This window comes from Conger conger, chromosome 11, assembly GCF_963514075.1.
Source record: "Conger conger chromosome 11, fConCon1.1, whole genome shotgun sequence".
NCBI classification, from domain to species: Eukaryota; Metazoa; Chordata; class Actinopteri; order Anguilliformes; family Congridae; genus Conger; species Conger conger.
In genome coordinates this window covers 27558862-27582148 of record NC_083770.1, presented here as the reverse complement: position 1 = coordinate 27582148, position 23287 = coordinate 27558862, and the positions used below count along the sequence as shown (strand labels likewise).

Genomic DNA, 23287 nt, shown 5'->3' with positions numbered 1-23287 from the left:
TTTTTTTTCACAGCCTGAGAGCTTTGGGCATGTCAAGTTGCTATTCTGCTACTACATTCAAGGCTCTACACTGCTCCTATTTTATTTGTAGTGCTCCTGAAGATTGATGTGTGCTGCCTGCAGAAATAATTTGGCAGAACATGTACTAATTGGAATGTATTATTGTGCACGTGCTCCTTGCGAGAAATGTTAGCACAGGGCCTTGACATCTCCAGAATTCGACATTGTTTTGAGGACCTCAGCTCCCCATCTCCAGCCTGGTTTAATCTGCTCTTTCAGTTGGGTGTAATGTCACTGAAGCCAAATCGGGTTGAGCTGCTCAAGCCTCAATCAGACTGCAGTAATGCTGTAATAGTGATGATTCATGTTTGCTGATGTAGTAGTTCTCTGTGTCCTGTGCTTCCTGGTGGAGAGGGCTGTGTGATAGAGTGTTGACGTGGCGCAGAGCGTATGCCTGGTGTTTCATTAAATGGCACATCCTCTAACTGTCAGGATGCTGGTCAGCCTTCACACCAGCTAGCCCAAAGGCTGCTCTGGCAGCTTCTTACATCGCCGTTGGCTTTTTTTTTGTTTGTAAGAACACGTGGCTCCTGTTTCTTTAATTTTTACATCTGGGAAATGACAGTTGCGGTCACATTGCTCAATGTTAAAGCAGAAGTACACTGTTTGGGATTTGAACCTTTTAACCTTTCTTACATTCTCCGCAATGTCACCCTTTTAAGGGTACCACTAGGAACCGAGCCAACCCACCCCAGAACGTTTGTGTTTGTCACGACAGCTGTGCAGTGGACAGGTTGGCTTCAGTGCGTTCAGTGGCCAGGCTGGCAGGCTGGGCAGGTGTACGGTTACCCTCGGTAACACTAGCCTCTGCGGCGGCCGGCTGTGGCTCGGATCGCCTGACATCAGAAGAGCCGATGGCCCTGCGGCAGCGCCGTGTCCTGACCGCCTTCCCTCAGCGCTACGCCGTGTCGTGGTAACCCCCGCTGGAAAGAGGGCCTTATTTATAGCATAGGGTGTCGCGTAAATCCCATCACCGCCCTGATATAGACAGCGCTACACTGGTGGTGTGTGTGTACGGTGGTGGGGTATTATCCTGGCTCTGAGCTGTGTGGATGGGTTATTTCTGCCATTGTTGTTGACACTACTGCAGGATAAGATGGTTCCTGTTTTAAGGGGCGGGGGGGTGCTAATCTCTAATTTCACGTGCAGGCGCTGTAGGATTACAGGAGTACAGAATGAAAACGCCAGAGGACCCAGAATGCACATCACCACATCCATTTTATGCACGTGTACCTGCAGTATATGTACGAGTGCATGTGTATGGATGTATGTGGCGGTGTAGGCGTGTTTGTATGTGTATGCACAGACCCTTGGGGGAGGGTTTGACAGGTCACTCTAATTCAGCTCATCTTGGTGAGCTGGTGCATGGCATGCTGCTTAACGCTGTCCGCTTTTCACAGCCAGAGGCGTGCGTCCATGTGTGCGTGTGCGCGTGCACATGCGCGTGTATGTTTTTGCCAACAGACACGTGAGACGGTAGGCTTTGATAATAAGAGGACTCTGCAAACTGTCACCTTTCCTGTATGTGTGATAATGCAGCAGCCAGCCCCATTAGCAGTGGCTGTGTAGTGGAAGCTCAGTAGCTCACCCAGAGAACACGTGCCTGATCACAGGCTGGGCTGCAGTAATGGGATTCAGCCTCTCCAGTCTCACTGCAGCTGCTGCTTTAAATGTGTGCTGTGTGTTTAATCTCACACCCCTGACCCTGCCGTCTTCAGAAAACCTTAACCTTCAATGGAACGGTTCGCACGCTGCAGGCATGGTTCAGTGGGAGCGATGGTTCCTAAAATTCTCCTCAGCAATTGAATTGGTTGTATTAGGTGGGCTTGTGATGGAACACATCAAATGCCTGGATGGCTGGATTTCCTCAAGGCGAGGTTTGGGAACCATTGATTTGGAGGAGAGTCAGCATCATATACTGCGTACTTGTGAATGACAGGTGACCTACCACTAGTCTTCAGTACCCATACCCATCTGATTGGAGTACCCTCCCAGTCATGACTGCTGGCCTCTACCTCTGCCATGGCCTCTTCTGTCTGTTCAGTCTTCAGTTTGACTGCTGCTTTCATACTCCGAGTTGCACAAGTCTGTTTTTCCAGTGGAAAAGTGGAGTAATCAGCCAGCCTGGTTCCAGGTCTTCAGTAGAAAAGGTCTGGAGCTGTTGGTGTGTGAGTGTGTGAGTGTGTGAGTGTGTGAGTGTGTGAGTGTGTGAGTGTGTGAGTGTGTGAGTGTGTGAGTGTGTGAGTGTGTGAGTGCACCTGTGCCTTTAAAGCTGCAGGAGCATCGGGGAGAGAGCAGTGAGAGGGCACAGAGTGTGTCCCGGCAGATTACTGAAATATCATCCTGCCCCATATCTGTCTGTCTGTGCGCTCTGAAGCCCACGCTGCCGGTGTAATGGGAGCAGAGCTGAGCTGGGCACGGAGCCGCCCCTCATTCACACATTCACTGAGCCGTGGACCGCTACATGAACATACATGAACATACGCATCCCAACACATGCACACGCAAACGCATGCACAAACACACATCCACATGCACACACAAACACGTCCACATGCACTCCCTTACTCAAGCACATGCAAACACATGCACACACAAATGCACGTCCACATGCACATGCAAACATGCACCCGCAAACACACGTCCACATGCACTCCCTTACACAAGCACATGCACACACAAATGCACTGAAACATCTGCACAGCGCACACAAGCACACATATAAAGGCAGCCACATAAAGGCAGTGGACATGCACACACGCACACAAGTGCAGTGGGGACACATGCACAACCACCTTGGGGGGGACACACAAACCTTTGGGGGACCGGCCATTCCTGGATTGTCATCATTATGATCAGAAATGTTGGTGCAGACTGGGAAACACCTAAATCAGTCCTATCAGCCAAGCTCCTCAGCCAGCACCCAGCCATTTTCACAGGCCCGTGCCAATCAGGCTGAGCTGGTTCAGCACACACCCTGCCCAGCGGGGGCAGGCAGGGAGGAGACGCTCTCGACCCGGTCCACACCTTTCTCCAGCTCCCACAGGGAGGAGCCTCTCTCCACCCGGTCCACGCCTTTCTCCAGCCTGCAGCTGGGGAAGTGACACAAGCAGACCAATGCCACATCCTGGGCCTCATAAGCATAAACACTGCTGCCCTGATGTTATCTGTGAATTTCACTTCTCTTTCTGCTTATGAGTTCCTAGATGTATTGCCATTTAGACAGTATATTGCTTCAAACGCATCCTTTTTTTAAGGTTTTACGGAAGTTAACCCTCTCCTGGTGAGCATTATGCTGAATACTTTTGGGATTGACAGCTATGGCTCTTAATGAAATGTTTGTGATCACTATGTGGAGAGACTAGATCAGCCAGTCATTACACCAAGCTATGAAGACAATAGTGACACTGGCTTCTGCTTTGTTCTGTTATGGGCTGATCTAGAATCCCCAATCCCCACCCCCAACAGTGGCTTTAGGTAAATTAAGCAGTTTTAAGATCTGGAATCTTATAACTATGAGATAAGATTGTGTGTGTGTGTGTCTGTGAGGTAGGAACAGCAGCCCAGATTTAGGTGTGTGTGATGAACATGTAGCTGCATGAAACCCCACCCAGAGTGCCTTCTGATTGGATCCCCTTTGCAATAGCATCTACAGTACCTGTGTCCCTGTTGGAATAGCTTGCACAGTACCTGTGTTCATGTTATCCACAGTGTGTGTGTCCCTCTTGGAATACTATCCACAGTCTGTGTGTGTGTGTTCAGGTTGGGATATTATCCACAGTGTGTGCGTGTCCCTATTGGAATATTATCCACAGCGTGTGTCCCTGTTGGAATAGTATCCACAGTGTGTGTCCCTGTTGGAATATTATCCACAGTGTGTGTGTCCCTGTTGGAATACTATCCACAGTGTGTGTGTCCCTGTCGGAATACTATCCACAGTCTGTGTGTGTTCATGTTGGAATATTATTCACAGTGTGTGTGTGTGTCCCTGTTGGAATATTATCCACAGTGTGTGTCCCTGTTGGAATATTATCCACAGTGTGTGTGTCCCTGTTAGAATACTATCCACAGTGTGTGTGTGTCCCTGTCGGAATACTATCCACAGTCTGTGTGTCTTCATGTTGGAATATTATCCACAGTGTGTGTGTGTGTGTCCCTGTTGGAATATTGTCCATGGTGTGTGTGTGTGTGTGTGTGTGTCCCTGTTGGAATACTATCCACAGTGTGTGTGTGTCCCTGTTGGAATACTATCCACAGTGTGTGTGTGTCCCTGTCGGAATACTATCCACAGTCTGTGTGTGTTCATGTCGGGATATTATCCACAGTGTGTGTGTGTCCCTGTTGGAATATTATCCACAGTGTGTGTGTGTGTGTGTCCCTGTTGGAATATCATCCACAGTGTGTGTGTCCCTGTTGGAATATCATCCACAGTGTGTGTGTCCCTGTTGGAATATTATCCACAGTGTGTGTGTCCCTGTTGGACTATTATCCACAGTGTGTGTGTCCCTGTTGGAATATTATCCACAGTTTGTGTATACCTGTTGGAATATCATGCACACAACAGTACCTGCATCTGTAGCACTCGTCCCTCTGACTCGGTGTGCTATTTAAAGCCAGCCGTTATCAGAGCTTTCACCAGTTTTGACTGAATTGTTTTTGCTACATGACTTCCCAGAACAGCGCCAAGTCACTGCAGCTGCTTGACTGGGGGTGTGTGTGCATGTTAGTGTGTGTGTGCATGCGCCAGTGTAATGGGCCCATCTGCAGGATCAGTCAGCTGGGACTGGGCTGTAGTGTACAGGACAGCTGCACACTGAAAAACACCCCACAGTGACAGCCAGTGCGCGGAACGTTTCCCCAACACCCAGGAATTGCTTGGCGGCGTAGCATGCTCATCTTGCACCTTTCACCTCCGGCGCATACGTGTGAACGACACGCATATGCCGAGCTCCGCAGCGCGTAGCTTCACACACGCCCCTCCGGGGACAGGCACACCGAACCGCTGCCTTTCGTCTTTTTAATCGCCGTTTTTAACACAACCTGTGTTTCACTTCGCATTGCTGCCACTGGCATTTGACTGCAGGGGAGTGACGTGCTGCTTCCAAAGGCCACATTTGAACTGCACACGACCTCTGTATTACCCTGCTGCTGATGTGGCGGCCTGTGTTTCTCCCAGCTTGTCTGCGTGGCCGCGTGGGTGATGATGATGATGATGATGATGTTGCTGTTTTATGGTATGAGGCACCTGTGATGTCAGAATGAGATTTAAAATGGAGTGAGCACATTCACCGGATATTTATTATGAAAGCCATGGCAATATTGCCACTGTTATAACTAACTTGGAACTGCAGCGTCATCCATCTTGAATTCTCGCCAACCTGTTTTTATTCATCCGGAACCACTGGGCTGGCACCAGAACGGCTCAATAGATTGGCGCAATAGAGCCTAAATCCCCAGGAATTAAGTTTACATTAATCATTTGCATTTCATTGGCCATTGCATGAGTTAGTGGTTTGAACACAAGACTGAAGAAGTCCTCCTGGGATCTGGACTTGCAGTACACTTTGATTAGGTGGAGATGGTTCATAGCGGTAATTGGCTGTAAATCTCGAGTGGTGTTGGCGATAATGTAACACCTGCATGCCTTGATGGGTGATGTCTACTGATGTCTATCAGAAGTGTGTCTCACCATGTGGATGTTTTTCCTTGGTGATGTCGGTAGATACTCATGTTTCTTTCCATCTCCCTCTCCATCTACCCCCCATCTTTCTCCCTCTCTTGATCAAATTCTTCCTCTCTTTCACACCTGCACCCTCTCTATCACCCCTCACCCCTTTCTCAATCCCCCTCTTTCACACCCATTTCCCATTTCTCTCCACCTGTCCTCCACCCCCCCTCTCCCCCCACAGGAGGGTTTGCCATCGTGTTTCTGGTGCGGACTCACCAGGGCGTCCGCTGCGCCCTCAAGAGGATGTACGTCAACAACGAGCACGACCTGCAGGTCTGCAAGCGGGAGATACAGATACAGGTGAGTGGCCATGGCTCCCGTTCGGCCCCGCCCTGCCCTTGGTGAACGCTGGGAACCAGAATCTCACCATGTTGAACCGCACTAACAAAGACGCATGCCACGGTCTGATGTAATGAAGTTGACCATGAAGATCCAACAGCATTTTTGACAGACATGGCACACCAACACCCAACATCACTGGCTGTAATCTCAGTCGCCATCTTCATCTTCACATGACACCTTTTCACTTAACAGCAGTGTGATGGTGCAGAAGCCCACTGCTTTATGACTGTGGTGAAAGATTCTGGCAAAATCCCTTCAACAAAAACACATTTCTGGGATTGCAGAAGAAAGACAATGTGGTAAGACATGAATATGTGTATCTGAAGGAGTGGCTGGTCCCACTCAGTTTGAATAGTCATCGTATTTTCATAGTGTAACGGCCCGCCCCTGGCGAGTCACAATATAAAGCGCTATAGACAATTGCAAAAGAGATTCATTCATTAGCAAAAAGAACTGGATATATTAACAAAACGGCAAAAACCAAAGCATAGCCAGCATGGTACCCAGATGGCTGCTTCAGTGAGCTCCCTCTCAGCCATCATGGAGGTCTTTGCAGCCTTTCCAGTGAGTGCCGCCAATCCTACAGGAAGAGTAGAACACCACCACACCACTAGGGGCAGCAGTGAAACAGCTGGGTACATAACACAGTGTGAATAATCTGTTCTGGCTTCACTGTCAACCATACATAAAGTCTTAAAGGTACAATAGGTAAAATATTTGTGTTTCAACATTGTTACATGACCATTGTAAATACCTTCCTATCACTGACATGTTGACTCACCATCTGGCTGTGTTTATAGTCCTTAAATTTGGTTCTAATTGCCACAGCCAATGGCGTGGGGGGTTTCAACGTCAGTGTGTTCACAGAGAAGGGGACGGAATAAACAATGTTGTGGTTTTAGGGTGTTTGTTTCTACAATTTCTCTCTTGATCATTAGAAGTCCGAAATGACCTATTGCACCTTTCAGTGAAATGTTTGCATTTGCTGAAAGCCTCAAAAGACAGGAAATTAAATTGATCAGCCCTAACGCTAACATCAGCCTGCTTTCCATCGAGAAGTATCAGCACAGATCTCTGACAATTTTTCAGTATATTGTACGTCAAACAACATGTGCTAGCCAATTCGGAGGATTGTTTAAGATTCAAACCTTTCAAGACTTGATCTTAAGTCTTTGAAAGACTTCAGATGAACTGTAGTGCATTGTATTGGCCATTTTGCATATTAAAGTTAGAGGCAATATACTTATTTTGCACTTTTCTAAAGCATGTTTTATTTCCAACATGTGTGCTATTTCAGACCACATAGCTTGCCCATGAACTGTGTTGGTACGTAGCATACAATGTTTAAGCTTGTGTGATAAATTAATAGAGCCTGCATTAAAGTGTATATTGTAGAGTATAGCGTGTCTATTGCTATGATCTCCTTCATATATGCCTACTCTGTCATTCTGGATAAAAGTGTAGAAGCAGCTGTGTAGCCTACAGTATGTACGTATATGGGCCTATACATAATTATTAATATTTGTTAAAGTAATTGACCAATTAAAGTCATGACTAACTATGGTCACTCAATGATAGTGTCACCAACCAATCACTTTGATTCTCACTAGGAGAGAAAGTGTATGTAATATATACAATTTATTTTTAGTATCTGTTGAATCAAAATAATAATATGCTGCTATGTCAATTCTATGCACACAATTGCGTATAAATGAGTCTTGTTATGCGCAAACTGAATATAAGCTACAGGGCTTTAGCATGTTGTCAGAGATCTGTGCTGATACCTTAATGGAGAATGTGCTGATGTTAGCATTAGGGCTGATCAATTAAATTTCCTGTATTCAAACAAATTCAAACATTTCACTTAAAACTTATTTTTTTGTGATTAAATTCCTTAGTTTTTACACCAGGAGGTTCAATTAATAGTTGATAGGTCTTTGTAAATATGCATTAAAAAGAAAACACTTGGCTGAGAACTTGCATTAAATAAGTAAGAAATGATCAAACTTAAGTAGCTTGTCTTTGTAGGCTTTGTGTCCTTGCTTGTAATTCAGACACTACTTATAAATTCTGGAGATACCATTTACAGTCTGTCACAAAATCCTTGTGCAGTTGGATTTTGTAAGCAGTTGGGGGTGGGAGTGTTGAATTGACGGTTATGCCCACCCTCCAAATAACCCCCATGCTGAAGTAAATCTGTGAGCTGATTGGTTCCGGCAGTGCACGGTGCTGTGCCAGAATCACTGTTGCCGTGGTTATAATTATTATTATCAGTCTGTTGGTGGGTGCTCACAGTATGGCTTGCACAGACACCCGTGCTGAGCCCCAGAACAGAGGGCTGGGGCTAGAGTGGGTTCAGCATGCACTCATACAACAGTCTGTGGCCAATAGCACTGTGACACTGGAGAGTGTTCACTGGTCTAATGTAAAACGTGTTTGTGTGTTTGTGTGTGTGCACAGAGGGACCTGGTGGGCCACAAAAACATTGTGGGCTTCCTGGACTCCAGCATCACGGCGGTGGGAGCGGGAGACGTGTGGGAAGTCCTCATCCTCATGGACTTCTGCCGTGGTGAGTCTGTGTCTGTTTGCTCTGTCTGCATCTGTCTGTCTGTGTCCGTCTCTGTTTGGTCTGCCTACGAGTCAGTCTGCATCTGTATGTCTGTGTCTGTTTGTCTGGCAGTCTGCTGTGTGGTCATTTCCTCAGAAACATCTTTAACTCCGTACAATGGCTCTCTTCACTTGTGATGCGTCAGCGCCTCAGTGCATCGTGTCTTCCTCTGAGCTGGGCCGTTCTCTCCTAGCCCTTGCCTTCAGGCCTTGAGAGCTGTACACGTGGACCCTGGGTGCTTACTAATGTACGATGCCTGCTCTTCCGATGAGCAGTTTGATGATTCCCACAGTCTGGAACTGAGCTTTTGTTTTATTGGCATTGAAAAGTCAGACCCCTCCCCCACACAGAGCCACCAATCTTTAGTGATCACTGACACTGCAGCACACTGTGATTACTGTCTGCTGCAGGCTGCTGCGTAGAGTTTGCAGGGGCCTGAAGACATTTTACATTGGTGTGTGTCACAAAGAAGTGCTTTATACTACAGTAGATCAAAGGCCTAGTTAGCGTACCTTTGTAACTCTGTGTTTAGAATGTGCCTGTGTGTGTATGTGTAGGCTTTGCTTGCTTTGTGTGTGTGTGCGTGCGTGCGTGCGCGCGCATGTATTTAAGCTTTGCTTGTGCTGTGTGTGTGTAACATGCCAGTATGTGCATGTGTGTGCTTTGCTCTGTGTGTGTGTAACATGCCAGTATGTGTGTGCGTGTGTGTGCTTTGCTCTGTGTGTGTGTGTAACATGCCTTTGTGTGCGTGTGTGTGCTTTGCTCTGTGTGTGTATGTAACATGCCAGTATGTGTGTGTGTGCGCGCTTTGCTCTGTGTGTGTAACATGCCAGTGTGTTTGTGCGCCCCCTGCAGGAGGGCAGGTGGTGAACCTGATGAACCAGCGGCTGCAGACGGGCTTCACGGAGGCCGAGGTGCTGCAGATCTTCTGTGACACATGCGAGGCGGTGGCCCGACTGCACCAGTGCAAGACCCCGATCGTCCACCGCGACCTGAAAGTGCGCACGTTTACGCAGAGCTAGCTACCTCCCCCGCTCCCCCGGACACCGCTTAACTGTGTGACACTCAAACTACATACTTAGACTGAATGCCTAGCTCTGAGATTCTGTCAGACTGTGAGAGCCTATGTCTGGAGCTGTTTAACATACCTTATCAAGGTTAATCACCATAGATGTTTTGGTGAAATTTAATACTAACATGGTCATGTGGGAGAGGAGGTTTTTCTAGGATATCCAAAAATCAATCTCTCTCTTTCCCTCCCTCCCCCTTCTCTCCACTTGCTTTCCTCTCTCTACATCTGTCTCTCTCCCTCCCCCTTTCTCCTCTCTCTTTGTTCTCTGTATCCCTCTCACGGCAGGTGGAGAACATCCTGCTTCATGACCGAGGGCACTATGTGTTGTGCGATTTTGGCAGCGCCACCAACAAATTTCAGAACCCGCAGAGCGAGGGTGTGCCGGCAGTAGAGGAGGAGATAAAGAAGTGAGCGTGTGATGTGATATCCAAGAACAAAAACTCCCCTTTTTCCTTAGCGTAAAGGGGCCTTAAGGCTCCATTAACCCAAACATGATCATGGTTGACTGGCTATGGCTGTGCTTGTTGTTTTGACCCTTTATCATCGACTGAAATGTGTGGGTCAAGTCACTTTTTCTTTTTTGTGTGAAAGCGAAAGCAAACTGACACATGCAAGAAATGCACAACAGTTTGCAGATTTGTAGAGGAACTGCGTAGGTAGTCTGATTTGCATTAAGCTAAACCCCCCCCCAATGTGCTAAGCATCAAGGATCTGGTGTCACACAGGGTGAAGTTAACTCTGGAAAATACTTAACATGTGAGCATCTAACATGAGTCATGTTTTTAGTAATGTCTATCAAAAATAAAATCTATCATAAACTGGATGTAACCATGGAGACAACAACAATTTGACAGTGCAATTGGGTAACTAATACGGCCTTAGACAGACGGCTGAAGGATGAGATGCTATGAATTTTTGTAGATAATGGATTTTCATTTATGCCCTTTTTGTGGCTGTTGATAGAATCGGGGATGAACGTGCTTTTCTCGCGGTGCGTGACAATATCTCACAATGTTCCGTCAAGAAGAATGAACTGCAGTTTCCTGCTGACAGTGTTCTGAGTTCTGACAATGTGTTATTCTGTTGGTACATGTGGGGTTATTTCACTGTGTTGCCTTGACCACAGGTTTTGTACAGTGGGCTATTTGGGGTACATTTGTGCAGATACACACGTCTCAGCACATCTGGTAATTGGCACCCAGCAGACACGTTTGAAAGTGCAGGGAACGTGTTTAATGAGCGCTGTAGCCTGACCAGCACGATCTGCTATTGATTGATTGTCAGTGTAGAAGTGCGTTTGCCCTCTCCTCTTCATTTCCTGTGAGCTGATGGATATCCGCACGGACCCGTCTTCATCATTTTCACCTGTAGATCCCATGTGAATACAAAACAATAACCGATACCACGCTTTATAAATAAGCCATAAAACGCTGTTTGCTCTCAGTGTGTCAGAACGGAAATGGACTGCCTCACTGCCAGTCACAGAACTGATACTCCTTCAGAATAGAAAGAAATGCTGACATTGCAAGTGGCGTATTACATTGAGTAATGCGCTGAACTAAGCGAGTACAAACTGTGAAAAAGGATTTAATTCAAAAGCATATTTCTTCGATTTTTTTTTTTTTGCCATTTAACTTTTGTTGAATGAAAAGTCATAGATTTAATTTGAGAATTTGAAAAATGCTCATGTGTGTGAGCCATGTTGTAGCTGGTTGAATGTGTATCAAGAGCAGGCACTAACCCATAACCCCTAACCTCCTCACAAGCCCCCCTTTGATTCCCGTTTCCCAGGTACACCACACTCTCATACCGAGCCCCGGAGATGGTCAACCTCTATGGTGGCAAGGTCATCACCACCAAGGCTGACATCTGGGTGAGGCCACATCTCCATAGCCCTGCTTCTATTTCCTTGAGCATTTTTTTTTTGCTTTTGTGTTCTTAATGAATTGGGATGCCAGTGGTTCTCAAACCTCTCTACAGTTACCCCCAGCCGCATCCAGGTATTTCAGGTGTTCCACCTCAAGCACAGCTGATTCAACCGATCAAGGACTTGAATAGTTGTGTCAGTGTGCTTACATTTTTGAGAATACAACCAAAAAAAAAACCCCCAATCACCTGAATCCGGCTGGGGGTAACTGAGGAGAGGTTTGGGAATCACTGTTCTAGGCGAGTATGCCGTCCTTCAGAGTGTAACTGGACTAGCCTTGCTCAGTCGAGAAACCTCCAGTGAGGTCTCTTTTCATTATCTCTAATTGTAAGCTGCAGTAGTTGAGTGTGCTGGTAACTGTGCTGTTTCTCCTGTGTGTCTTTTGCTCAGGCCATGGGCTGCCTGCTGTATAAGCTCTGTTACTTCACTCTGCCCTTCGGAGAGAGCCAGGTGGCCATTTGCGATGGCAGCTTCACCATTCCAGACAATTCACGCTATTCACAGGACATGCACTGCCTCATCCGTGAGTGTGCCCCATTCCACCTGTCCTTCTGTGCTCATTTTACCTGCCCTTCTGTACTCAGTTTACCTGCCCTTTCCTACTCAGTATACCTGCCCTTTCCTACTCATTTTACCTGCCCTTCTGTACTCAGTTTACCTGCCCTTCTGTACTCAGTTTACCTGCCCTTCTGTACTCAGTTTACCTGCCCTTCTGTACTCAGTTTACCTGCCCTTCTGTACTCAGTTTACCTGCCCTTCTGTACTCAGTTTACCTGCCCTTCTGTACTCATTTTACCTGCCCTTTCCTACTCAATTTACCTGCCCTTTCCTACTCCGTTTACCTGTCCTTTCCTACTTTTTCCCTTTTTGATAATATGGCTGTGATTTTTTGTAATATTTCCCTTCTCTTTTTTTTTTTGGGTACTCCTTGTTGCCTCTTGACTGTAGAATTATGCCTCCTATACTGTAGATTCATGGCACAATTATTTTGTTATCTTTCATTTATGCTATAGAGATTACTGGCCTCTTTATGTTTGGAATGATATATTCACTCTCCCTCTTTTTTTAAAAGGTTACATGCTTGAGCCGGACCCTGATACGAGACCAGATATCTACCAGGTGTCCTACTTCTCCTTCAAACAGGCCCGGCGGGAATGCCCTGTTCAGAACGTACAGGTGAGTCCCTGCCACAGCTCCCTATGTGGATTTCATGCCACATTCTGCTCTTAAATGTTACAGTTTCCAGAGTAATGAAAGAGCAAATAATGCTGCTCGAGTTTGCCATTTGGCACTCCTCCACCAGCCAGGCTTTTATCAATAAATATAAATCCGATACTCTCCGCTAATTGCCACCGCAGCCAAAATATAATAAATTAGCAACCATGTTAATTGGTTTGAAATGCACCCAGGTGAGCCATAAAGCAATGCATGTTATTTGGATGCTTAATAACTCATTTAAGTGGATTCACAATCATTTACCGCCTTGTACTTGAACTGAACGCAACCGCAAAAGTAGTTTCAACTATTTTTCTTACAATCTAACCTTTAGACTTGACTCTTACCAATTGATGAGACTGTTTAAAGCTATTTAAGTTTGAAAGTGTTATCTTTGGCTTTGTCCAGCATTGAATCCTGTTACTATTTTGTGTTTCTCCTAGAATTCCCCCATTCCAGCAAAACTCCCTGAGCCAATCAGAGCCAGTGAGGCTGTGGCCAAGAAGAGCCAGACCAAAGCCAGGTGAAAAATAAGCGCTTTTGTCTATCAAGTTTCTACAGACAAACACGGGCGGTAATCCAACATTGCTCCTCTTGTGTTGTGAAAAAGGATATTCTCTGGGTCTTGACTGTATATATTGTGTCTTTCTGCTCCTCTAGACTAACAGACCCCGTTCCCACCACCGAAACCTCCATCGCCCCACGCCAGCGCCCCAAAGCCGGCCAGCCTCAGCCCATCGGTGGCATCCTGCCCATACAGCCTGCCCTCACCCCCCGCAAGAGGGCCAACATGGCCCCCGGAGGCGCTCAGCCAATCGGTACCTAATCCGTCTAATCGGTCCCTCTTCCTCCGTCTGCTGTCAGACAGCACTTGGCCAGTGAAGGAATCTGTCTGGAGACAAAGGGGATCTGCTGGCAGAGAAGCCTGCTGCAGTTCCTGTCCCTTATGTGCCACTGCCTCGCTACGAAGCGCGTCTAGTATTGAATTTGACAAGCTGCATAATTCTTTGGCTGCCACAGTTCAGCTTGATAATGCTGGTCTGTCAATTTGACCATCTGTTAAAATCTTAGAAGTGGTTTATATCAAGACCCAGGCCCCGGGCATTTAGGAGATCCTTCATCCTTACTTCAGACTGGCTTCGGCTTGCTCATAGGCACTGATACGACATATAGATACGTTTCGGAATTTGTTGAAATTATATGTCAAGATAACAATGCTTCCAAAATAACCTCCTCCTTTTGTCGTAGGCGTGAGCCTAGGCACTGCGCAACCAGCTGCAACCATCCAATCACAGAAGGCGCCATCTCCGCAGACTCCCGCCTCCCAGCAGCAGGCCACGCCCAGTCAGCCCCAGGCCCCTCCTTCCCAGGCCCAGGCCACGCCTCAGCACCAGCAGCTCTTCATGAAGCAGCAGGCCGGAGCCTTCTTCAGTCCTCAACAGCAGGCTGCTCAGCAGGTAGTGTAGGCAAGAGGCTGTCCGTGCGCTTTACTGGAAAACACACATCCTCATTAACACAAATCAGCACAGATCCATGGGTGGGTCAGAGCTGTCTCCTTCCATCTGTTTGAATGGTAAATGGGTACTTCGTGGGTCGTTCAGGGAACAAATCATGGTCCTCAAGATCTGAGAACTGCCAGTTCTCCACACTTTCTTCACCTGGGAGTCAGATGGTCAAATGTGAAGACAGTCTGGCCAATCGGTAGCACTAATTGTTCTGTTAATTACCCAGGAGAAAAGAATGGCAGGACTGGATTTGGATTTGAGGTGCTGGTTTGATGATCCCTGTTCTAGGAGTTACTGTGGTATGCTGGTGTAAGGGGAACCGTTACGAGGTACCAAAGCCATTGTTTCTCATTACCATGTGTCAAGCTGCTCCATGTTCTGATGTTGCTTTATCTTGACTCTCTGATGGATAGGTCTTTTTTGCAGGTGGCCTTGCCCCCAGCTTCTTAAATTCAGTCAAATACTGTGTTAAATACAACGGAGCGTGGTCAGGGTTGTTGTTGTTAAAATCTTCCTGACCAAAACTGTTATTGCATGTCAGTTTTTCTTCTAGGATTTTGGGCATGGGGTGGTTGTGGTGTTTAACACAAGCAGCTTGTTGAGCTCAGGTTTCCATATGTAGGACTTGGACAGAATGAATGCAAGGTTTTATGAATTTTGAAGGCGTCACACTTAGCTGGTGGTGATTTTTTAAGAAGACATAAAATGCGTAATTCATTTTAAAATACCTATACATTAACTTCATTCATGTGGAAACACTGATATAATTAATGTATAATATATTATACATATATATATATAATTAATTATGATATTAACCTGCTGTCATTAAATGCTGGATCAGCTTCTCTCCCTCCTCTGGGTTCTAGAAAAACCTTTCATTTCTACCTTTTGAAAGCTGTTAATATGTCCATCATCCTAATTGGTTTGATGTTGAGTGATTTGTTGCATTTTGATTGGTGGGACCCCTAATCAATAACACTGTAGATGATTATAGAATGCCACAAGTAGCATTAAACCATATAGACAAAGTGTACTCAGGCCAGAAGATAGCATATTCATTGTAGTTTGCAAAGTAATGGGACAAGGAATTAAAGGTATACATTCATTTGTAAAGGTACCACCTTCCCTCTGCAGCTCATGTACATTAAACTCTAATTACTGTAACAGCAAAAGACCTGACAGACCTTCAGAAAAATGCTTATTTCTGAAATGGAAAGGGGAGTGCTGAAATAACCAGACTAAAACAGTATTTATGTTATGCCATACCACAAATGTAGAGGGCTGATAAGTTATTTTGTTTATTGTTTAATTATGTTGTTGCCTGCTTGTCAGCATTACTTTTGAATGAAATAAAAATAGCTCATTTTATTTGTTTTCTTAATTTGGTTTAGGGCACTGGTTTGTTGTCATTGAAAAGAGTAAATCAGAAATTCATTTAATTAGTAGAACTAAAGACATTGTGTGCAATGGAATACACAGTTCAAAGCACAACTTTAAGAACGGAGCTACTGAACTGTTGTGCCTCCAAATTGCTTTTCAGACACATACACAGAATCAATTTATAACCTTTAAATAATGGCCCGATTATGGGGTCAGAGTGACATTTTGGCATTTTTCTCCTGTGAGTGCACTCCAGGGCAAATGCTTGGCATGGAGATTGAAGACTCAATCGATATTTTTCATTCAACTCATCCCTTAAAAAGTATAAGCTGACCCTGAGGTGTCCTGTGTGATTTTTTCCCCCCCAGTGTCTTTGGTTTTGGGTCATGCGCTCTCTTTGTGTTGTTCACTCCTCCTGCACAGTAGCACTTCTCAATCCTACTTCTAGTAATTGCCCTGTGTCGTCTCTTCTCCCTGTAATGAATGTGTTTTTCCGGGAGGCTGCCCTCCTTTTACCTCTTACCTCTCATCTCCCCTTCATCTCGAAGATAAAGCGTGAAATGTCTCTGCCTGCAAAGTGCTCAGACCTCAACAGTAGAATTTTAAACTTCTGGGCAGTAACTATTTTGCTTCTCCACAATGAAGAAAAGCTATGGCGGCAGGCCTGTGTGTTGCTCTCTTTCGATTCTTCCTGGCTTGTGTTTCAACGTCTTTGCTTTTATAACAGATGCAGTTTGAGTGTTCCCCCTTCCCTCCTGCTTGTTACTGTGTCCCGCAGTGTCCATCAGTACTGCTGGTTCTTACAGGGCTTTTCTGGATGAGGGGGGGTGTTTCTAACCTCCCGCTTGCTTTGTTTTTGCCGATATCTGCCTCGCACTTCCATCATTTCCAGCTTGCTACTCATCATCACCTCCTCTCTGGGAAAGTGGAAGGCCTTTTGTACTGTGGATGATTGTGAAATTCAGTGCTTCGTGTCACAATGTGTAATCATGGATAAAAGGAGTAAGATAATTGTCCCACCTTATTTTGTGGATAAGCTTTTATGGTTGACATGAATTGGTTTTTGATACAGGCTGATGTGTCCTGTAAGCCTTTCATTGTTCTCCGCACAGTGTAGATGGAGCTCCAGGCACACCCTGTCTCCGACGGTTTCATACCAGCGGCTGCTGAACGCCAGACGCTAGCGTTAGCCTTGGCGCCGCGGCGTGGCTCTCGTGTAGCACCTCCTGCAGGGCTGGTGAGAGGTAAACACGCTGAGGCAGGCTCGTTATTCAGCCTGTCAGAGCGCGGTCGCTGTCGCCCGGTTTATCGGCACTGTGACAGCCCCAGAGCCAGGCTGTAAGGGCCGGAAAGGCAGACGCAGCGGAAAGTTGGCCACGTGCTCTCCGCGGGAGAGAGGCAGAGAGGCAGCCTACGCATTTTTCACTGCGAGATTCTCATCGCCTCATTGATATTTCTATTTTTACTGCTGCATCGCTAGCTATTGTAATCTGAGCTCTTAAGGATACAGAGTGTTCCTGTGTGTGTGTGTGTGTGTGTGTGTGTGTGTGTGTGTGTGTGTGTGTGTGTGTGTGTGTGTGTGTGTGGGAGAGAGTGTGAGTGTTGGTGTATAGACACATGCCTACATAATCTGATGCACACTTGTATGAAACCCAACACCCTGAGTCTAATTGGTGCAGGTGTGCACTCAGCAATTTCTCAGTCTTGGCTTTTAGTGCCTTGTGGGCCTAACAGTGCTGTGTAACTCTTCTTCTCTGTCTGTGAGCTCTCTTTAGCAGCGCTGTGTAACTCTTCTCCTCTATCTGTGAGCTCTCTGTAGCAGTGCTGTATTACTCTTCCCTGTCTGTGTGCTCTCTGTAGCAGCGCTGTGTAAGTCTGCTGCTCGTCTATGTGCTCTCTGTAGCAGCGCTGTGTAACTGCTGCTCGTCTTTGTGCTCTCTGTAGCAGCGCTGTGTAACTCTGCTGCTCGTCTGTGTGCTCTCTGTAGCAGCGCTGTGTAACTCTGCTGCTCGTCTGTGTGCTCTCTGTAGCAGCGCTGTGTAACTCTGCTGCTCGTCTGTGTGCTCTCTGTAGCAGCGCTGTGTAACTCTGCTGCTCGTCTGTGTGCTCTCTGTAGCAGCGCTGTGTAACTCTGCTGCTCGTCTGTGTGCTCTCTGTAGCAGCGCTGTGTAACTCTGCTGCTCGTCTGTGTGCTCTCTGTAGCAGCGCTGTGTAACTCTGCTGCTCGTCTGTGTGCTCTCTGTAGCAGCGATGTGTAACTCTGCTGCTCGTCTGTGTGCCAGCATTCCCAGGCCATGCAGCAGCAGCAGATGCAGAGCGTCTACCAACAGCAGCAGGCCGTGCAGTCTGCTCAGGCTCCCGTGGTGCAGCTGCCGGTAGCGGTACCTCAGACCGCTGCGGGCGTGGCCGCGCAGCTCCAACCTAAACCAACGGTGCAGCAGCCTGCCGTCGTCGCGGCAGCTGGCTCCGCCCCCCAGAAAGCTGGGGCCGGACCCTCCCAGCGGCAGCCTAGCCCAACCCCGCCCGCCGTGCCAGGCCCCGCCCCACTGCCCTCGGCAGCTGCGTCAGGGCAGACGGTAACGGCCTGCCTACAGCTGGCTGTGCTGCAGACCATGCAGCTGTGGAGCGTCTCTCTCTCTCTCCCTCTCCCCCTCTCCCTCCCTCCTCACCAGTCAGGAGCACTGGGGCCAAGGAGAACTTCTCCCGGACATGTATGCACTCTGTTTGCAGTTGAACTAATGCTGTACATTAACATATCAAACAGGCTTTGTTAAATTTAAGTAGGTATGAAAGCAGGTATTTGAATGCATTAACTTCAGATGCGCAGGTTCACTGCACTTTTTGCAAATGATAACTCAACATAAGTGCATTGACCTACAATCAGTGAAAAGGGTGAAACCGCTATAGTACGATCTCTCAGACGTATGCTTGTCGATTCAAATAAAGAAGAACGCATTTGAAGCAGTTTTGTTCCGACCTAGAGTGCACTGAATGATGCTGTTAATGGGCATGCAAACAGGGTGAATTCATGCGATGTGGAGATTCTTTGACATCTTTTTCAATTTCCAGGTGTTAAAAGTGCCTTGGGTTTTATCTGGAAAATATTAAACACATTGCCTGCCCTCCCCCCTGGGGGAAAAAAGAAAAATTCCGGCACATAAGGGCAATTGCACAGAAAAAGAAAATCTGTTTGCCATGAAGAGGGAATGATGTGACAATTGGCAATCAGGAGCATCAACTGCTTTTTGTGCTCATCGTGGCACTGCCTTGGTTGATTGGCCAGGTTTTGTTTATCAGAATCATCCCATGGTGCTTTTAAGGCCTCCTCTGTAGGACAATCTGCAATTGATTGTCTTTAACTGCAGATTTTGTGTTTACTGAGTACTGGAATTGAATGAAACCACTTAAAATCATAATCTGGGCTTTTCGGTCACTCCTATACTAACTCTTCTTTACTTTGGTGGTCTTTTTAGGTTTTGTCTAATATGAATAATTCTCTTTTGCCTCCTATAACCACTTACCAGGTACTCATCAGGTGGGGGTGGTATCTTGGTGCTCTCTTTTTCTCTATGGTTTTTGAACCCTTGGTTTTCGGCGCTCTCACGCTCTGTCTCGTTGCCCCTCCAGCCTGTCGCCCCCGCGCGCGGGATCCACAAGGTGGGCTCGCTGACGCCCCCCTCCTCCCCGAAGGCCGCTCCGCGGGGGGGCCACCGCCGCATCCTGAGCGACGTCACGCACAGCGCCGTGTTCGGCGTGCCCGTCAGCAAGTCCACCCAGCTGCTGCAGGCCGCCGCAGCCGAGGCCAGCCTCAACAAGTCCAAGTGAGGGCAGGAGCTGTGTGGGGCTGGGAGGCGTGTGGAGAGGAGGGAGCCGTGTGGGGGGGAGAGAGCCGTGTGGGAGGAGAGAGCCGTGTGGGAGGAGAGAGCCGTGTGGGGGAAAGAGAGCCGTGTGGGGGAAAGAGAGCCGTGTGGGGGGGGGAGAGCCGTGTGGGGGAAAGAGAGCCGTGTGGGGGAAAGAGAGCCGTGTGGGGGGGAGAGAGCCGTGTGGGGGGGAGAGAGCCGTGTGGAGAGGGAGCCGTGTGGGGGGCAGAGAGCCGAGTGGGGCTGGGAGCCGTGTGGGGCTGGGAGGCGTGTGGAGAGGGGGGAGCCGTGTGGGGGGGGGGGAGAGCCGTGTAGGGGAAAGAGAGCCGTGTGGGGGGGAGAGAGCCGTGTGGGGGGGAGAGAGCCGTGTGGGGGAATGAGAGCCGTGTGGGGGGGGGGGAGCCGTGTGGAGAGGGGGCCGTGTGGGGGGCAGAGAGCCGTGTGGGGCTGGGAGGCGTGTGGAGAGGGGGGAGCCGTGTGGGGGAGAGAGAGCCATGTGGGGGGAGAGAGAGCCGTGTGGGGAGGAGAGAGCAGTGTGGGGCGAGAGAGCCGGGTGGGAGAGAGAGAGAGCCGTGTTTGGGGGAGAGAGCCATGTGGGGAGGGGAGAGCAGTGGGGGGGGAGAGAGCCGGGTGGGGGGGGGAGAGAGCCGGGTGGGGGGGGGGGAGAGCCGTGTGGGGGGGAGAGAGAGCCGTGTGGGGAGGTGAGAGCAGTGTGGGGCGAGAGAGTGTGGGTGCAGTTCATATATCATCCAGCTGGTCTTTAACCTTGTTAAAATATAGAACAACATGGCCGTATCTAGTACAACAGGATGTATAATATCCACTTGTTCAGAGAGTGGGAAGGCTGATGTCTGCTGTGGTCTCTCCTTGTGCCCCAGATCAGCTAGCACCACTCCCTCTGGCTCTCCGTGCTCCTCCCAGCAGAGTGTGTACCAGCCGGGAGACCCTGGTGCCCCTTCCACCCCCGCCACTGCTGCTGCCCCCACTACCCCTGCAGCCCCCGCTGCCCCCGCTGGCCTGCGCAGCCCCCAGGACCAGCCCACCTGGAACCCCTTCGGCAACGACAACTTCTCCAAGCTCACTGCTGAGGAGCTCCTCAACAAGGACTTTGCCAAGCTGGCTGACAGTAAGTCATTTTGTCTGGGCGAGGATAACAGAGGCAAGATGGCTGATCGTAAGGGCCAGATGTGTGTACAAGAAGCAATATGCGGCCTGACGAGTGTGCGTTGGTGCGGTCGAAGTCTGCCTGAAATGAACGTCTTTACGGCATGTGGTGATATCCATGTATCGGCTGCCACATTTAAGCGTATCCGGCACAGGACAAAATATGTACATATTCCAGCTGTGTTGGCTATTGTCGTTTCTGTGGCATCTTTTATTTCTCCCAGAAGCGCAATTATTTGTATGGCTGGTCCAGGTCATCACAGAAGTCTTTCCCTGTTCCTTTTCCGGGGTTGTTTAGGAGGACGGCTTATCAAAACAAACACACAACCCTGTTTTTATTATTTTAGCAATGCCAGATTCTAACAATGTTCTATTCAAGGCAGAAAGCATGTACACAAAAAAATCTCAAGCAAAGCTCGCCAGGATTCTGTTCTGCATAGCCTCTTCCCTTCCGCATGCTTAATGACTGCTGGCACACAGCATGGCTTCTTCTCCGATAAGCAGAGGCCCAGCCAAAGCCAGCACCTGGAAGGCTGTTCTGCTGGTTGATTTGTGGGTGGGTGGCTGGCAGTTCCTTTGCTCTCTCTGGGGGGGGCGCATAAATCAGGGTGCAGTTTATAAATGTTGGTGATCCCGCTCTTAGAGGAAGCGCTCAACGCCGCCTGTCTCTCGTCCTGTCTCTCAGGCAAGGCTGCAGAGCGAGCGAGTGGCTCCACAGAGAACCTCATTCCAGGCCTGCAGCCGGCCCCCGCCACCCCGGCCTCCGGGAAGACATTCCCCCAGCCCACCGGTAAGCCCACGGCACAGACTGTCCAACAAATATGGACCAAATGTCTGTGTCCATTCACCTTCCATGAGCTTGGGAAAAGCAGTTTTTGGGCGTGCTATTTTCTTCAATAATTGTTGTAACAATATTACAAACAACACAATAACTACACAAATCGACATATGGGGAGGCAATAACAAGAAAAAGCAGTCACAAGTTTAAGCAAATATCATTGTGCAGAGACTTTGTCTCCTCTGAGCTCACTCAAGATAGCTGCACCACTGGTACAGTTGGGGAGTGGTGCTGTACCTACACACTTGCACGTTAAATTGCATTTGCACGATAAATTGAAGGACAAATTGTGTATAAGTCCTTAGGAGGGAGAATGAGGAAGTCGCCGCCCTGTGGCTTAAAATATATATTTGGTTGATGAGGCAGAGGCATGTCCCTTCCATCTCTCTCTCTTTCCCTCCTGCATGTCCCCTCCATCTCTCTCTCCATCCCTCCTGCATGTCCCCTCCATCTCTCTCTCCTTCCCTCCTGCATGTCCCCTCCATCTCTCTCCTTCCCTCCTGCATGTCCCCTCCATCTCTCTCTCTCTCCTTCCCTCCTGCATGTCCCCTCCATCTCTCTCTCCTTCTCTCCTGCATGTCCCCTCCATTTCTGTGTCCTTACCATTTCGCCTGCGTATTCTCACCATTTTGAGAAACACAGGCCTCTGCTGCATATATTTCTCTCCTCCTGTTTGTTTTTCATTCCTTTGAGTCATCATCATCCCTCCATCATGCCGTTCTCCTCCCGTTCCTGGCAACATGGCCGGCTGAGTGAAAAGGAAGCTGCTGGAGTCCAGTTCTGTTTCCTGACCTCTCGCTCCAGCTGTGCGAGAAGCAGCAGAGCCAATTAGCCCCCTCCCCGGCCCACGCCTCTCTGAGGTCACATTTAACACATACTGGACTGCATCTTGCCCTTGGATGCTGCTTATACAGCTGGCTTCAAGATTTATTTCTGTTCTCTTATATACGGGCCTCCATTTTGTTCCTGTGTGTGTGTGTATGTGTGTGTGACCTGCTAAGCTGAGAGACCTGCTGACATTCTGAGTCTGGATTCGGGGGCAGCGCTGCTGAGTGTTCCGGACCCCTTCAACGCCCTGACCCTCTCGGACACCCCAGGTAACTGACACCTTGGTTCACGCCTCCCTTTCCTGCCTGGAGACCAGCGTAACTCTAGCCTGCAGTCTGGTTATTTCCCCCATCATGCACTGTTCAACCAAAGTGGTGAATGCTGCTGGAGTTTTGTTCCCTGTATCAGTTTTCATATCTTGTGTCCGGTTTGTTTCTCAATCTCAATGCATGTTTATTTTTAAATGTTGGTGTTAACGCAGAGAAAAACCATGGTGGAATCTTTTACAAGGTGTATTTCAGGTTCAGAAATGGTCCTTTTGAACCGACCAATGTTTATGCTTCTCTCAGTTTATAGTATGTGCATTTAGATTGATTTGTTGCCGCTGGATCGCTGGCGTCAGTAACTTTTTACATATTCAGTTAATTTGACCTATTCTCTCCACCTTCTTCCTCTGGTTGGAAAGATGAAGTTCGGTCTCCCTCTGGTCAGTACAGTGACATGGTAGCTTCAAATGTTCAGCAAAAATGTGAGCAAC

General features: G+C 48.1%; 1 protein-coding gene across 9 annotated transcripts in view; it reads left to right on the top strand.

Annotated features, from left to right (window-relative positions):
* Positions 1 to 23287, top strand: part of LOC133141209 (AP2-associated protein kinase 1-like) — a 46859-nt gene that overhangs the window by 5367 nt on the left and 18205 nt on the right. For 8 of the 9 annotated variants that reach the window (XM_061261674.1, XM_061261669.1, XM_061261673.1 and 5 more), the window contains exons 2-16: positions 5970 to 6088; positions 8591 to 8699; positions 9594 to 9736; positions 10096 to 10217; positions 11602 to 11683; positions 12128 to 12260; positions 12810 to 12913; positions 13396 to 13475; positions 13613 to 13770; positions 14201 to 14409; positions 18123 to 18416; positions 19468 to 19661; positions 20579 to 20826; positions 21550 to 21654; positions 22704 to 22799. In XM_061261674.1, the coding sequence (XP_061117658.1) occupies positions 5970 to 6088; positions 8591 to 8699; positions 9594 to 9736; positions 10096 to 10217; positions 11602 to 11683; positions 12128 to 12260; positions 12810 to 12913; positions 13396 to 13475; positions 13613 to 13770; positions 14201 to 14409; positions 18123 to 18416; positions 19468 to 19661; positions 20579 to 20826; positions 21550 to 21654; positions 22704 to 22799 (2196 nt within the window). The remainder of the gene's footprint in view (positions 1 to 5969; positions 6089 to 8590; positions 8700 to 9593; positions 9737 to 10095; positions 10218 to 11601; positions 11684 to 12127; positions 12261 to 12809; positions 12914 to 13395; positions 13476 to 13612; positions 13771 to 14200; positions 14410 to 18122; positions 18417 to 19467; positions 19662 to 20578; positions 20827 to 21549; positions 21655 to 22703; positions 22800 to 23287) is intronic. The other variant, XM_061261672.1, reaches the window with a different exon arrangement.